This window comes from Thermobia domestica, chromosome 1 (genome assembly GCF_964235325.1).
Source record: "Thermobia domestica chromosome 1, izTheDome1.hap1.1, whole genome shotgun sequence".
Taxonomy (NCBI): domain Eukaryota; kingdom Metazoa; phylum Arthropoda; class Insecta; order Zygentoma; family Lepismatidae; genus Thermobia; species Thermobia domestica.
The window spans coordinates 68,908,921-68,926,192 of record NC_137454.1 but is presented as its reverse complement, the minus strand read 5'-3'; the positions used below and the strand labels follow the sequence as shown (position 1 = coordinate 68,926,192).

General features: G+C 34.5%; 1 protein-coding gene across 4 annotated transcripts in view; it reads left to right on the top strand.

Moving 5' to 3' along the window:
• Positions 1 to 17,272, top strand: part of LOC145685750 (uncharacterized) — a 72,799-nt gene that overhangs the window by 22,961 nt on the left and 32,566 nt on the right. For 3 of the 4 annotated variants that reach the window (XM_081758271.1, XM_081758254.1, XM_081758262.1), the window contains exons 2-5: positions 8,222 to 8,303; positions 11,151 to 11,530; positions 13,874 to 13,982; positions 15,838 to 16,085. In XM_081758271.1, the coding sequence (XP_081614397.1) occupies positions 8,240 to 8,303; positions 11,151 to 11,530; positions 13,874 to 13,982; positions 15,838 to 16,085 (801 nt within the window). In that variant the 5' untranslated portion in view covers positions 8,222 to 8,239. Of the gene's footprint in view, positions 1 to 8,221; positions 8,304 to 11,150; positions 11,531 to 13,873; positions 13,983 to 15,837; positions 16,138 to 17,272 lie in introns of those variants that run through there. The other variant, XM_081758280.1, reaches the window with a different exon arrangement.

Sequence of the window (17,272 nt, the reverse complement as noted above, 5' to 3'; positions counted from 1 at the left end):
TCACTGAAATTTGGTTAAGTGACACTTACATTAATGATGATTATTTTCCCGACACTTACTCTCGCTTTAGATCCGATAGAAATTATGAATCCCATGTTTGTGAGAGAGGTGGTGGTGTTCTCTGTGCAATGAAGAAAAACATTAAAGTAGTGAGGCGAACTGATTTTGAATTTTTTGAGGAAAGTGTTTGTCTAGAATTTCCAAGTAAAGTTGGAAAAAATCTTTTATTATTTTGTGTATATTTTCATCCAAACTTGCAATTGAATGTATTTAGTGAATTTTTTGAGGCCTTTTCTAATAAAATAGATATTTTACATTATGACATTTTAATGGTTGGTATCCAAAGTGGAATGGGCTAAGAAACAATTCTTAACAGCATTATTATGCTAAATGTAAAGCTAAAATTTTATTTTTATTTCTACATGATCTTAATCTTAATGTTGATTATAATTATCTGATTTAGATTTGGTAATATCTAATTTTAATTTATGTGCTTCTAAGAATGTCCAACCGATTGTCGTACCTGATAGTTTTCTCCTGAGTTTTTCTCAGTGACACCAGATTAATGTTGGGACATACAGGTCCCACACATCACACTGCAAGCAATTAATAAAACAAGAAACTGTCAGTTAGGGTCTTATATCAAGACACTGATACCAGTATTCACTTGCTTTTTCATCACATTTATCTAGAACTTTTCTCACATCTCTAGCTTTACTGTGAATACTTGGTCCCTTCCTACGAACTGAAGCCATTATTTAAGTGGATGAAATTATCACTAAACAGAATCTAATAAGTTGAAAAAAAAATGAAATGAAATCTTTGAGTTTTACGTCCCACGGTTATACCGGTTAGACTAAAGGAGACGGTGATAATGAGAGATGAGTGAAATGGTGGAATGAAGAAAGTGGGAGGACACGGGAGAACCCCGAGAAAACCCACGAGCACGGTGTTTGTCCACCACAAAGTTCACTTGGCGGGCGCTGGGATCGAACCCGGGACCCCAAGCACCAGAGGTGAACGCTCTACCACTGAGCCACCGCGCCCCCCTCTAATTTGATTTATCTTATTCAAAATTTGTTTACAAAACAAACAGGACTTTCAAGAAATACTGCTCTTCTCTAAGAAAGAAAGAAAAAAAAAAGCGAAAGAAACTTGGCAGAAGTCAGTGAACACTTCGAACATTGCACTAAGTTTGAAAAATGCTATCTACTAAGACGAACCCACGACTAGGTAAATGTATTTCTTGAAATGGAAGGATTTCGGGGAAAACGAGGCAACGGATGCGGTGCTAGATAAGTGCATTGTCCATTCCCAGCATGAAGGATAATTATAATTATGATTTTTTAGTTATGTATTGTCAAGTTTCCATACAAAATACCCTAAGATACAGAAGAAGAGAAGTTGTTTGTTTCATTGGACCGAGGTCTTGTTTTTCTGTTTCGTATCAGATAAATGCTGAGACTAACACCTAAAACGCTGGAGGCGCTTTCTCCCCATTTTATTGCATAAAATGTAAGCAAGTATTTGCATTTGAGATGCAAGCATAGGTGCAAGATGCTGACAATAAACACATAATATGAGGTCTAGTCCAGTGGCATTTTGACGTTATTACATGAGAATTCTCTTAATTTTCTATTCATCAACTTACACATAATAATAATAAGTTGTTAATGGTAATAAGGTGATAATGCACGCTAGCCGCGAGAACTGTACTAGTGGTTGTGCATGGTGGATTGACTTACAAGATTATTTTCTGACGAGATGAAAATATGGAGACTGAAAAAAGAATTATATCGATAAGTTTTAATTATTAGTTAAACAATTTCTTGAGATTCTCCCTGAGATCTTGTAATTATACTACAGCCAAAAAATAACACTTTATTCTCAAATACAATAAATTAATTGATAAGTCATCAAACGATTGTTTCTTTCATTCTCTACTTTGAATGACCATACTGAGATACCGTGGACTACGTATATTGTTATAGTCTACGAAGCAGTGCAATTAAAATAATAGAAACATAAAGAACACTAATAAAATATGATGGGAACATTTGTATGAAGGTTTATATATTTCTTACGGTGTTACTAAACATTACATTGTAATATCAAAAATAATCTAAACAGATAGAACATAAAGGCGAGGCATGGTCGGTTATAAGAGGAGGAGGAGATCGAAAGAAAAAGAGAGGGAAGATTTGTATTGAAGTAGGGAAAGTCAGGGAAATGAAAGCAAAGGTATCTGTAGAAACTCTGTTATTCATATGATAATTGTCTGTTTGAACATTTATGTGTTTTTCGTTCGGAAACAAGACAGTATAATACGCACCATTCGTATATATATCCATGAATGTTCTGATTTACTTATTATTGCTGGTGGTTTAAGTGATAGACTAGTAAATGTGTAGATAAAAAGGCCCGCGCTCTTTCAGTTTAAATTTGATAATAGCGCGTTTCTGAAGTCCCTAACAGTATTTTCAGAAAATTTGAGCCCGGGTAAACTTTTTTCTTTTCTTTTTTAAAGTTCAAAATTATAATTGAATTTACCGTCTGCTGGCGGGCTAGATAAAAGCCTCGCGATTTTTCGGTTCAAATTTGATCACAATGTGTTCCTGAGGTCCCAAATAGTGTTTTCGGAAAATTTCAGATCATGGAAATCATATAAATTGCACAAAACTATAATAAAAAAATATCCTGATATAGTAAAAAATGCAACGTGCCAGAAATCTATATCATATTCTAATATTCGATACTCCAATAACTTGTACAACCAAACAGTTTCTCCTTTCCTCCAGGCAAACTTTACTCACTTGCATTTAAGTAAACAAGTTTAAAATTTACAAAAGTTCCTTCAAGTAATACTCACAATTTGTGAGATTTTACAAAGTTTAACGTGTCATACTATCATGACTCAATGTTTCTGAGCAAATTTTAGAGATCCACTTTCAAACATTTTCTGGAAACATTGTTCAAGACATAAGATGTATAAGACTCAAGTGCGTCAAAAAAGATGCAGGTTATCTTTATTATCCTTCGACAAAGTGCGAAAAATTAATGAAAAATTGAACAGATTAAAATTTAAAATTAAAGCAAAGAAACATAACTGATTAAATTGAAAATTACTATCAGAAAAAGTAACAAAAAATTACTATATTATAAAAAAAATCCTACTGTTTTCATTAAAATAAAAGTATCATAAAATTGAGGAAACAGTATAAATGTAAATTATGTACTTTTAAAATATATATTTTTCATCTATAATGATGATTTCATAGTTACAAAGTCCATGACCCAGACCTCTAGTCACTATGGGAAAAGTAGCCTGCATTCATCCAAATTTGTTGTAGAACTGCCAGTAAAGTTTTTGAACTAAGCCATAAAATAATTCTTGCAGAACATCCATTTCATATGTCTTTCCAGAGAAATATAATGATAAATTATTTTATCGTTATGTTGTTTTTAACGATTATCAATTACAAATTAACTCTTGCAAAATTTTATTGATTGCCTTAAAGTTAACGTAATTTTAAACTAATTAATATACACCTAAAACAGATTATAATCGAATTTTCTGTTGTTTTTTTCCCTCTCTCTCTTTTTTTTTTTTATTTCATTTAGTTTCCATAATCTATATTTTTCTGAAAACAATATATAGGACCTCAGAAGCATGTTGTTATCAAATTTGAACCGGAAAACCAAGGACCCTTTTTTACTACTTTGCCCATAGACGGCAAATTCAGTAGTAATTTTTGACAACTTTTTGGCATTTTCCCGGTCTGAAGTTTTCTGGAAACACTATTTGGAATCCATTGTAATCAAATTTGAAAAGAAAAATCAGAGGCCCTGTTATTTATCCCACCTGTAGACGGTAAATTATATCACAATATGTGGCAGCTTTTGGAGGTTTCTCTGGTCGGAAATTTCGTGGAAGCATTATTTGGGGCCTCAGAAATTATACACTATGATCAAACTTGAAAAGAAAAATCGTGGGTCCTTCTATCTACACACTAGGGCGCATCGAATTTCCACTTTTTTTAAAATTAGCTTACCCTTAGTGTTTTTTGCGAAATGGACTCCATATAACGTGTAAAAAATTGCAAGTCGATTTGTCAATATCTTTAGGTGCCACCAACGGCCGAAAATTTTTAAATTTTGTTAAAAAATAAACTTTTTTTTTAAAATGTAAAATATGTACTTTTATGAAATATGGTTATCCTATGTGGTTTTGTTTCTGTAAAAAGTCTATATTTTACGTGAAAAAAATTTCACATTGATGAGTCAAGTCATTCAGGTGCCACCAGTGGCTTAAAATATGGACAAATGTGTCCCTACCTTTTTCATTTCTTAAAATTAAGTTGCATTGTTTGTGATTCATCTGGATCGATTAGATAAGAAAGATTTTGTTTTACATCTGCAGCTCTTTGCTTATTTCCAAACATTAATGATAGAAATAACCCAGAACTCACCACGAGGAGGTGGTTGCAGTTCGAGTTCCGCCCACTCTATACTAATGCTGCATATGGTAGTGCAAGTTCATATCGTTACTCGTTTACCTGAAATTGTTTTTTGTATTAAATTCTGGAATGTTTTTTCTTGATTGTAGTGTTGCTAGGACAAATCTATGTCGTGCTTCTTGCCCACATACCGCTGATGCCGCTTCTGTCACCAACTGCACCATTCTTTCTACAGCGCGAGTGTGACAGAGTAAGGATGTAATAGATTCATCAGCCATTGGAGCCGTCTTTACATTTTCACTTAGCTTCTGCAGGCTCAAGTGTTTTGTCAGTGGTGGCTCCATCAGCGTGCATGTTGACCAATTAATCATATCAACATAGTTTGTCGCTTCTAAGTTGATTTCAGGGACGACGAATTCTCGTACGAGTACGCGATCACCAGATTGGGTCGTTTGTCTTGCTTTTAGAACTGTCCTTCAGCCAAGTTCTCGTACTTTAGCATCTTGGTCAGTCAACACTGACAGAAGTAGGTTCTCAGGATTGCCGTACCACGCATTTCTATGGATCACTGGATGAATTTTCCTATTTCGCTTCCACGTGGCGAGAAGTCGTGATAAGGTGTCACAAATGACTAGCTCCTTCTGCACACGATGGATTACGGATCACAGCAATCCAGAGTGGCGCGTAGATCATCATGATGTACTGGACGATTGTTTTAAGTTCATTAGTGGGTTCTTTTGTTCCTACATACAAACGCAAGACTCTTATTTGCTGTAGTTAGCCATCTGGCTTGATGAATTTTACCAGGCTTCATGTGAGCTAACCCAACGCGGCATTCTCCTGAAGAAACCACTTGGCAGATATTCAGCAAATATTTTTGATCCGTGCCCAATGCATCTTCAGTGAAGTTGAGGTCCTAGTCTACTGGAATGGGCTGAAAATTCTGGAGTGGCAACTCTTCGCAGATTGGAAGTGCTTATCCTATTGGTTCTCTAAATGTATTTGGTCCAGTAGACTTGTCGTCTATAAATTCAATCAAATGTTGAAATGGGAGCTCATTCGTATCATACAGACGATTCTCTGAAGTGTTTCGTTCAGGAAGACTTCAGTATATGCCATCGCACCATTCTTCTGACCGGTGTTGGTAGCAGTACCGTCGCAATCCAAAAAACCAGATCGGACAGGGGGATATTTTGATGAACAAAGAATTTTGTGATGGCAGCTCGTATGCTCTTTCCTCTTCCAGATGAAGGAGAGACGTGACCAAGATAGTTCGATCCCGGCTCCTGTAGCAGTACGTAGTGATCTTTTTCCATTACTCGGTGGTTGATGCCGTCTTTAGTCTCAAGGGTGAGAGTCTGATTCTTTCTTCCGTCAAAGTATAACGCTTTTACTTTGGTCGATTCAAGCGATGTACTCGCCTCAACAACGATGACGTTTCCTAAGGATTTCTTCTCTCTCCGAATCTTGCTTTTGTCGATCACCTTCTGCTTATGAACTGGGGTAACCAGTCCGATATCTGCCAAAAGCGACGAAGTGATAATTGCGGTCTTGCGGTCTGATATATTACATCTATATACTGCATTGGAGAATGTCGGCAATCTAACTATAATTTGTTTAGAAGGGCTAGTCTTCTTTCTTTTAAGCGCAGGAAGAAACTCGACAGTGGAACTGATTGTTCTCACGATTCATTTTGTAAAGGGACACTATCGTTTTGTCTTCTGGAACTATTAATTTCATTGGGCTTTGGTTGATTTTTCTGACCTCGATTTTTTCGCAATAAATGTTTGACACGTTTCTGTGTCTCCTTTCTATAAAGTCCTGCCATACCCATCTGTCGGGTGGTTCTCTGGTCAATTAAAAATTAAACCTTCAATTTAGGCACTTTCTTCTCTAAACGGGTTTGTCCTTGAACTTTTGCAGCTGACGGACTTTTTTTTTTTTTTTTTTGATAATGTGAAATCAACGCTATAACCCGTTGCTCGCTCAAAATAGCTGCGCCGTTGATTGATGCCTTTTCCCAAATTTGAGTTACTTTCCTTGCCACTGAATGAGCTAGCACTTTAGCAAAGGGGTCCTTCTGAGATGCTGCTTCCCATTTTGTGTTCTCTCTTTCCCACAAGAATTGCTTAAGAACACCAGCGATTGTAGGAAGCGGACTAAAAGTGAATTCCGCAGGGGATCCAATTACATTATGGACAAAGTTCCTTACATTCAAACGTGACTTCTTCTTAGATGACATCTTTACGGACACTTGATTCACCGAAACCAATTTTGAACAGTTAGACACTTTTGTCAACTCAAGACCTCAACAAACTTGCCGCACCATTGGAATGACGAACTGACACATTCAATGACTGCCGACAAGCACAAGTAGGACGCAATCCTTCAAAAACGCACACAATTACACACGTATTTTCACTTAAACACAATCAGCAACGTAAACAGTTTTCACATCAAACACCACTTTTTCTGTCTAGAAAGCAACGCAAAATTACTCCTAATCTCATCTCCAGACACACTGACAAAGAGTCACTTTTTTCTTTTCTCTCGATGCTACTCCACTTTTAATTTTACGACAAACTAGCTTTTGGGCGACTTCATTCTATGCAGTGCAGGTGTATTATCGAAAGGAGTCTTTCTACAAAAATAATTACTTGTTATTTTTTCGCGCTACGAACAAAGCTGGACAACTATCGGTATGTGCCTTATTTGATAACATTCAATCTACTGTAAAGTCTGTTTTTTTTACCTTGATTGCCCCATTTTTTTTTACCTAATTAGCTGTTTATAAGAGACGAAAACTCGATTTTTTTTTTTTTTTTTTTTTTACAAAACACTGAATAAAATATATTTTTGGGGAGTTTCGTCCAAATTTTAAGAAGCCGGTAGCACCTGAAGGACTTGACCGATCAAGCTGAAATTTTTTTCACGTAAAATATGTACATTTATGCCGAAAATAACTACTAAGAGTAAAATGTTTTTTGTAAAAGTAAATATGTATAATTTGTTTTTTTTAAAATGTATTTCTTAACAAATTTTTGAAACTTTAGACCGTTAGTGGCACCTAAAGAAATTAACTAATCTACCTGGGATTTTCTATATGACATATAGAGACCATTTCGCAAAAAATTTTCGCTAAGGGTAAGCTGATTTAAAAAAAAAAAAAAAAAAAAAAAGTGGAAATTCGATGCACCCTACTACACCCCTACGGATTAAACTATTTTATAGTTGTATTTTAAGAATATGAGCTTATTTTTATAAGTTTTGAAATTCTCAATTTCCAGCACGACACTGCCTAGATGGCTAAATAGACATACCAGTATACCATGAAAATATTTAATGCTTTCAGTTCTTACAGATAGAAAGTGATTTGTTATGACTTCTTTTTGTTGTGTGTAGTAGTCAAATAAATACGGGACAAATATACTGATGCATCGACCGAAGAAAGCAAATACAGGCTGTCCATCGGTCACGAAAGTCATGAACAAGTCACGGAATCAAAATGGTCATGAAAATCAAGAAAAAGTCACGAAATTTATCTTTCGGGTCACGAATTCACCACCTAAAATGTTTACCAAATCGCAATCAAAACACGCTTCTATCGCATGCATGAAAATTCGGCCTGATTCGCACCCAAATTCGCTCTTGAGAATGTTATGAAATTTTATAGTTTCTTAAAGAAAAGGTCACGAAAAAGTCACGAAATTTCATTTTGGAATTTTAGTAGACACCCTGAAATAAAACTGTCCTCTTTTCTTTAGGTATTTAAAGCGTAAAATATGGAGATACCAGCCGATCCGTCCCTTTTAGTGGTCAGTCTGGATGGGTGCATTCCAACGAGTGGTAAGTAGATTAATGTATGGAAACTATTAAATTTCTTGTTGTAATGCTTTGTTATGAATAATGCTATTAATAATGTTTTTATTATTTTTAAAATTCACTCATTGTCCGTTTTTTTTATATCAGAAAAAGTCTAACTTCTCTTTCAATCTGCATCAATGATTACCGATACTTCTGCAGTGTTTACATTCTCCATCTGCCTGCCTGATAACATGCAACCCATTACAATGACACATTTGTTCATACTTTCCTTATAAATCTCCCGCCAGATTCTTCCACGTTCCTCAGGAAGAGATGAGAAAACATATTTCCATTCTATCCATAAACCGCCTCCTGGTCGTATCTTATATAAATATCACAACTCACTTTATTTAATTTTAGATTTCTTTTTTTCTTTTATGCAATTTTCATTTAGTATTATCTCGTATTATTATTGGTTATTTCTCTCGGTAACTTGGTTATTTCTTCATAATTATTATTATTATTATTATTTTAATGAATGTATATTTCCAGAATTGTTTCTGTTTTATTATCTAAAAGTCTTCCTTCATTTGGTTTCCCTCAAACTCTTAATGACCAATCCCGTCCCATTAAATTTATCTTACTTAATGAAACTCGCTTCATTTTCAACCTAGTAATACTATTAAGTGGCCCCATTCCAATATGGCGGTTAGTTGAACGCTTATCAGCTGTTTTTGTATTCCGTAAGTTTTCTTTATGTATATAAACTTTTGATTCCTTTCCTGTTGTGTATTTGGAAACCGATGAAACTTTTAGCTTTTTTTTTTTTTTTTTTTTCTGTGTGATAAGTCTTTTCACTCTTCTTATGTACACTTATGTCCAAAATGATTGTCTCATATCTATAACTGTCTTGTAAGAGTACAATTTGATAATGATTTTTCAGGGTACTTTTAATACTGATACTATGTGTATAATCGGGAAATGTATATTTGTGGTAAATTTCATAGGAAAAGAATTATAAATACGAAAATTAGAATGAGTAAAACAAAATGTTGCTAAGTGGACAAGAAAGTTTTATTTTCGTTTTATTGTTCTTATTTACTACTCTTTCCACATGAAATTTTCCACATACATGTCTTTGCCGATTTTATACACATACTAACATTATAAGAAATACCGGGCGAATTCGTTATCAAATTACATTCCTACAACAACATATTTATAGATATGTGACAATAATTTTGTATATGAGTGTACATGTATGTGGTTGTCCAAGTCAAACATACGAAGACCTCTATCGCGATTTTACATAACACATCAAGACAAGACTTTGGGTTAGAGGTCTGCACGGGCTCGGCACGAATCGCGCCTACAAAGCATATATCACTTCGGGCTCGGGTCTTGAATTTTTAAATACACAACCATATTTCTCGGGCCTAACTTCGTAAATATACTATGCAACGATATATATGGGGCCGTTCTGAAGAACTTTTAAAGCACAACTGCAGAATTAAACCCCTAATTGCTGTACACAAAAGTACAATTTTGTGTTAATTATTAATTTCATGTAATTCGGGCTCATTTGATTATCACGCGCTCGGGCCTAAACGCTAAAACATATTTCGGACTCGGGTCGGGCCTCACATTATAAATTCACGAGCCGGGCCTTGGCTAAAAATTCCGGCACTCAGTAAACACTCAACTTTGTGTCTATGTGTTGCTAGTTAAAGCAAACTCGACATGGACCGGCAAGAGGTCCAGAACTGTATTACGGAAACGGATTAATGAAATTATATGAAAACTGCAGTTTTTCAAGTAAAAAGGTACAAGTACTATTGAAAATGAATTGAAAGGTCGAGTGATTGTTCCTGTAGGTTACGGACGATTCAAGATTGGGTTAAGAAAATCAGTGAATGCAGAATATATACACTGGATAGGATCGTGGAAGTGCTCAGTAAAGAGTTTGGAATTCATCCCAAAGAGAAGCATTCATGAGATCCTGAAGAAATAATTGGGATTAGAAAATTGCTTTCAAATGGCTCTTTCATAAACTTACAGAAGACCAAAACCAATTTCCGAAAGAGGCATGCCGCAGCAAACTCCTTCGTTGCCACTGTCATCCACAACTATTAAACAGAATGTTAGCTATTGACGAAAGTTAAGTCAGTCTGTAAACCCAGGCCAAGGCAACTTTCGTGCCAAAGTTGCCTTGAAGTGAAATCTTTAAGCTTTACGTCCGACGGTTAAACCGGCTAGGCTAAAGGAGATGAATGAAACGGTGGGAGTGAAGAAAATGGGAGGAAACGGGGAAACCCCGAGAAAATTCACGCATACGGTGTTTGCCCATCACAAAGCTTACTTATCGCGAGCTGGGATCGAACCAAGGATCCCATACATCAGAGGTGAACACTCTACCACTGAGCCACCGCGAACCCTATTTTGATGTACTTTGCAGTGGTGTGTGAGCGCTTGCCTGTGGGAAATAGGATGTTGATCATGGCCATGGACGTCGGCGGTGTCGCATTTTGGGGATTTCGGGAACTTTGGCGAGTTGAAAACTTTATTCAACTCATCTCTGGTGGTGGGTTGTGTGTGGTCTCTTTTAAGGTGTCGGCATGCTTTTGAAGTGCTGGTAGTTTGTCTTCCGCGGTGTTGGGTGCTAGTTATAAATATAGTGGCATTTCAGTTCTGTGGCATTTCCTGTTTATTATATATTGAAATAAATGCGTACGCATGTTTGACTCGGACATTCCAATATAATATCTTAGAATGTGTCAATATATTTGACATGGATTGCAGCTATGATCCTGGTAGGCTTAATAACTAAATTTTGTTTTTCTATGTCAGTGTAATTATTTTTTAATTTGTGTTAATTATTTACATTTGTAGATTTCCCAACAATTTCAAAGGAGGAATGTATATATACCGTTGCTGTGTCTACTAACACTGAAGGTGCGGAGCAAAATGTAACTTTGGAGAACTGTAAGATTGAAGCTCTCGTAGGACACCCATTGGAAGATACATCAAAGGTGTCAGTGGTCTCTGAGGGAGAAGTTCAACAAAACAATGAGCTGAATATAACAATTACTGACGTTCGATCATCACTCTCTCAAGAGACTCAAAGGGAACAGCTACAGCAATTTATTTCTGTGGATGCTGATGTTATATATTACAGCGAAATCTTCCACTATCTAAACGCTAAAATCTATCCACCTTCATCGACGGAGGCTCAAAAGAAGTCAATTAGGAAGAGAGCACAAAGTTACTGTGTAAGTCCAATTTATAAATTGACACTAGATGTTGTAGAAATTTTATTTCTAATTCGCAGGGTCATGGGTTCAAACTCAATCCGTCGACGTTTTGTGTAGAACAAGCAACATCTGTAAGCTTTCTCAGGGAGCTTCTATTTTCCACTTAATTCAGCATTTTACCGATCATCATTCACTTGCATGTTTACTCATAGCCTACAAATTATAATTATAGATGTTAAAGTACGGGGTAATTTAATAAGCAAGCGCAAAGTGCATTGTATTGAAATGCGAAATGAACATATGCGTTCATAAATTATGCTACTTTTCTTCATATAATCTCCCTCTCTGTCTCTCTTTTTATTATTTGTTCATTTTTGTAATCGTTGGACTAGCTTCTCTATTCCAAAGGAAAGATAAAAGTTTTAAGTTGGACGCGAAGCCAAAAATGCGTTACTTACAACATTGTACATGCTTCAACTTCCGGTATTAATCACTCAGTTGATCGTATTTAGCTTCCCACCGAACCGAATTACTTTTGTCTCCCTTTGAATTGAGGAGCTTACCAAACAATTGGGCAAGTCCATTGAAAAGGCTGTGACAACGTAGAAAAATATGAACATGTAAGTATGATTTGAATATTAATAAAATGCAGTTTACCCGTACTTAATACATTTATCTGTTAATTTAAATGCAAAGATAATGTGATTTTTATCATAGCTGGTAAAAAGAAATGGTTATTGTGCTAATACGTAAGTAATCGGTAGTATATGAAAATTTAAGATTTTCGTAATTTTTTTATTTATTTATTTTTTTAAATAATAATCAGACTTTATAAATAGATCTTGATGGTTATCTTCAGCTTGCGGTAGCCTCACTTTTGAGGGGGGGGGGGGGGTCACCCTGATCATTATGGTGAATTCGTGAATGGAATTTTCGGTACCATCTATATTTAAGTAAATTTGCAGGTCTTCAGTTTGTTTGTCAGTTCATTAGATTGAATTCGAGCGCTATTGACTTCGTTGTCACTTAATAAGCGATGAGCTAAAATCATTAGAACGTTCTGGTGTTCATTTGCAAAAAGAACTTTATTATTGAGTATTATTTAGTTATTGTATTTAACAATTGTTTTACAATCAGTTTTTATATGAAGGAAATTGAATAGTTTTGCTGTGCTCCCTGTTGGCCAGATTTTAAAAAGAAAGTTTTATCTTTATGTTTCTCATATATGCATTGTTCAGTTTGTTTCCTAATACTATTATAACGGAACGTAGCCTGCAGTTGAAAGATAGAGTGGGATTATTACTTCGAGTACTAGGAAAGAAGAATAAACAAGTGAAATAATCAATAAAACAAGATAAATTAAATACACACTAATTTGTAAACATACTCCTTTATTTACTGTGTCTAATGTGTAACGTAATGATAACTGTACTATGTCGATGCTCTCTTAACACCTTTCCCGATGGATAGAGCAACTCACCGGGAATCCATCTCAGTTCTCAGAATTTCCTTTTGCACTCATAAAAATCATCTTAAATTTCACACCCATAAACTGTTTCATAAAAAGAGAATTCTAGTGCTAGAAATGTACATTATCACATTAACAAAATAGTGAGCGAGTAAGTTCTGATATGTGAAATAGATTGTCAGTGAGTTACCCGATCTGTTGAGGAAGATCTCAGGGAACGCCGAAATAATACAGTAAGTAGTATATTAATATTAGACGCAATTAATTAATGGATACATCTATTAATTATTATAAACGTGCCTTAGTGGCTATCCTTAAATATTACACATTACTACAAAACTTTACAAAGGGTTTATGTTAAGTAGATTGAGAATGTTATACAACAAAGACATTAGAAAACAAAATGGCATCACTAGGTTTCCATTGTATTAGTTCTATAGTAGAGTGCCAGGCGTGATAGTAGAAGTAGGTTACTTTAAACCTCTGATCTCACATTGTCCTGTATTCAGCGATTATTATTTTAATGAGTACATTAAATCTAAGCATGTAATATTGATCTAACAAGAGTTTATTGCTTTTACGACATATATATGAAATAATTATTAAAATGTTGAGTTTTTAAAAATGAAATTGTACCTTTATTTATTGAATTCTTAACCATGTTAAGATCCTCTGTAGAATTGGATTGGCTGTGTTTGGATTTCAATTAAATAAATAGACAAGTAACGTGAGGTGTTAGTTGATAGTGACTAGGGAAGCTAGCGACACAGGGATACACCTCTACGTATGGTTCTGAAGAAAGAAAAAAAAAAAGGTAAATGGCATAGTTTTAAAACGTGCATATAAATGTTGTCAAGCAGCAATTGTGCTATTTAATTCTTCTTGCTTTACAGATTCTTGATGGTGAGCTGTACTATGGACATAAGCGTCCGAAAAAAGTAGTTACGACTAGAGAACAACAGAAACAGATCCTAGAATCTGTTCACATTGACCAAGAAACAGGTACAACATTTTAGAAAATTCTATACTGTCATAAAAAGATAAAACATTATGATATTGTCTGGTATCCTCGTTTAGTGAATTATATTGATTAATTCAGTTTATATATATATATATATATATATATATATATATATATATATATATATATATATATATATATATAAAGATTATAGTACTGCTTTTATTAGTTTAAAATCGTAACATAATTCAGTGGATATGCCTTTCATTGCGAAATGAGGTTTAACATGACTCAACTCTCTCTCTCTCTCTTTCTCTCTCTCTCCATTTATATATAGTGTTACTAAAGCAGTTCAATTTAAAGTGTATAGGAACACACTTTCAAAAATATTCTGAGAATAGTGATTTTCCATAGAAAATAATTGCTTAAAGTTACCTGATTAGTTGAGTATTAAGAAGTGTGTAACAAGATAAGTTAGAACTTGTCATTTGAAACTGACAGGGTAAATAATGGATAAATAGCGATAGGGCATCTATCTGCCCGTTAAACTAAATACCATGATATTTGTTCTCCACCAATCTCAGTTTTTGTACTTTTTTTTCCTACATTCGAAAATATTTTTGATTTAAGATAGCGTCAAGCTAAGCACAAGATAAAAGCTTGGAGCTATTAACCACAAATAACACAATGGCTTAATGGTAGTCATTTTAGATCCAAAGGTCTCTAGTTTAATGCCAAAACAGTTAAATTTGTGGTGGACAATACCATGTGTTTGTGGCGGAAGAGTCTCGATATTTCCTTTTTTTCCCTATTTTTGTTCCGCTAATTCTTTCTTTATCTTTCATTCATGTTTTGGTATATGAGACTAATTATAACTTTATTTTTCTCATGGTAATAACTCATCTTCAAGTGTTATAGATCTACATTGTCACAAGAAATCAAGCAACAGTCGAAAGTTTTATCATCATGAACAAGGCATTAGTTTCGAGTATAAATAAGAATTTGATTATTTTTAGATACAAGTTGAACCTGCACTGTCTACACAGTGCATCATTCGCATATAAGCATGAACGTCCTTGTCATTCCTCACAACATCTATGCATGTCCCTTTAAAGACACAAGTGAAAGACGTCTTGATAATAATTCCAAGGGATATCATAAAGGGGAGATTTTTTCGATTATTTTTTTCTTTTCGAAATCTCGCACCGTTTGCAAGATTTGAGCCTACTTCGGGTTCGAGTTTCTAATTCATGTATGAGCAGTGTTTCCGTTCTTCTTGCGTACAGTATTTAAGAAGCAAACACATTATACACACCATTAGTTATAATGTCAGTGATAACTGGTGTTCATTGGGCGGAACACTCCAAACAATAAAGATTCATCTTAGATTGGAAAAATGGTTATCCTTCGGTTTTCATGATCATTTGGCCATGAAACAAACACCCCGTATACAAATGTATGTTGTTGGAATGTATAACTCGTAGAATATGATGTTTTACTTTTTAAAATTTCAATACTTTCAGTGTACTTCTAAAAATTGTAATAAAGAAATAACGACTTTTTTTTTTTTTTTTAATATTCAATTAAAACTGAACAATCTACACAAAATTTGCAAATCGAACAGTGAAAACAGCATCTTTCTAGAACGTGTAGTTTCCGAGATATCATTGTCAATAGAATTGGTCACTAACATATAAACGTCCTCAAACATATAAACTTTTCTTGACCACAAACATATAAAGCGAAAATTTTAATATATAGATGCTTCATTTAATAGTAATTAAAAAGATAATTTAATTTTAAAGCCGTGTTCAAATCATTTCTGTAGTTTGATGTAACTGCTGATATTTTATAGTTATACAGATAGTTAGTCATGTAAATAATGATATATTTCAGGAGTTCATCTCGGTGTTAGGAAAATGCATAATATGATCCAGAATACTTATTTTTGGAGAGGCTTGTATGTTGACATTACGAGCTATGTGAGAAAATGTGAAAAATGTGTCGAGACTGACGATGGAAGAGGAAATGCAAGACGAGAGGAAACTAAGAAGACAGAGGAGACAGACCAACAAACAGAATCTGATAAACAAACTTTGAACAAGAATTTAGCCACCGACAGAGCCACCAAAGTCTGGAAGAAGGTACTCATACTTCTATATTGGGTTAACAATGCTACTTGTTAGCAAATTGCAGGTAATGTTTTCGACCATAATTATATTACGTTACAGACTTTGTCTTACTACGAGGTAACTACGAATTTTTCTTGAAGTTATCTGAAACCTTTTGCTGAAGATCACCATGACAGTTTTCGTTTTTCCTTACCAGCAATATTTAGAAATCATTTTTTCCTGTAAACGTAAAATAAATAAGAAAATATTCTTTGATAAATTCAAATATTTTAGTGGTATCTAAGTAAATACAGTTGACCCTTGGTCACGAACTTGTAAATACAATTAATCCGTGTTAGCCATAGAATCATAGTACATATGTATTTTTATATTTTAAGTGTTTTTCTGTGATGAAGAATTTAGAATAAAAATAAAATATACTTCTTCTGCTATCACTAATGCTCTTCTCTTTCTTAGACTAGAATAGCGCAAATAGTTATAAAGAATTTGATAAAGAATTTGATAGATAGATAGAATTTGATAGATAGAAGAATAGATATAAAGAATTTGAACACTCCACTGTGCCAAATAAATTTTATGGCAAGCGTTGAGCGCGTGAGATTGTGTATATAGGCATATTTGTGTGTTTGCACTTCGAAACATCGTTCGTCAGCCGAGGGAAAAACTATTCATAACACTAATTCGTAAACCGATTTGTTCAAGAAGAAGAGGGAATCAAAAACCGTGGGTCCATTGTGTCCTTAATGTCACTATTATATACTTCCGTGTTAATCACTTATGTACATCAGCAAAGAATTCAGACTTCCACTTGGCTAAACGACTAGCATTCGTACTTGTGGTGCGCGAGACCTAGACTCAATTCTTAGGAGTTTTGTGTGTTGAGAATACAACGTTAAACTATAGGTCAGCGTCCCTGTAGACTCGTTGATGAAAAGCTCGTATTTCTAGACGTGTAAGTATAATTTATGAACACGTAAAATGCAAAACATACAAAAGAATTCTCAATGCTAATCCGAGGACTATCCGACGTGTATTTTGGGAACTATCTACACGAACTTTCTGCTCCTTCTCCTAAATAAAAATATTCAAAGTCTAGTAAGATTTGTATGGTCAATCATCATGGTCATTCCCTCAATATCAAGATTCCCCATTGTCTTGCATCTGAACACAATCATCATAATTCCACATTAAATCAATCA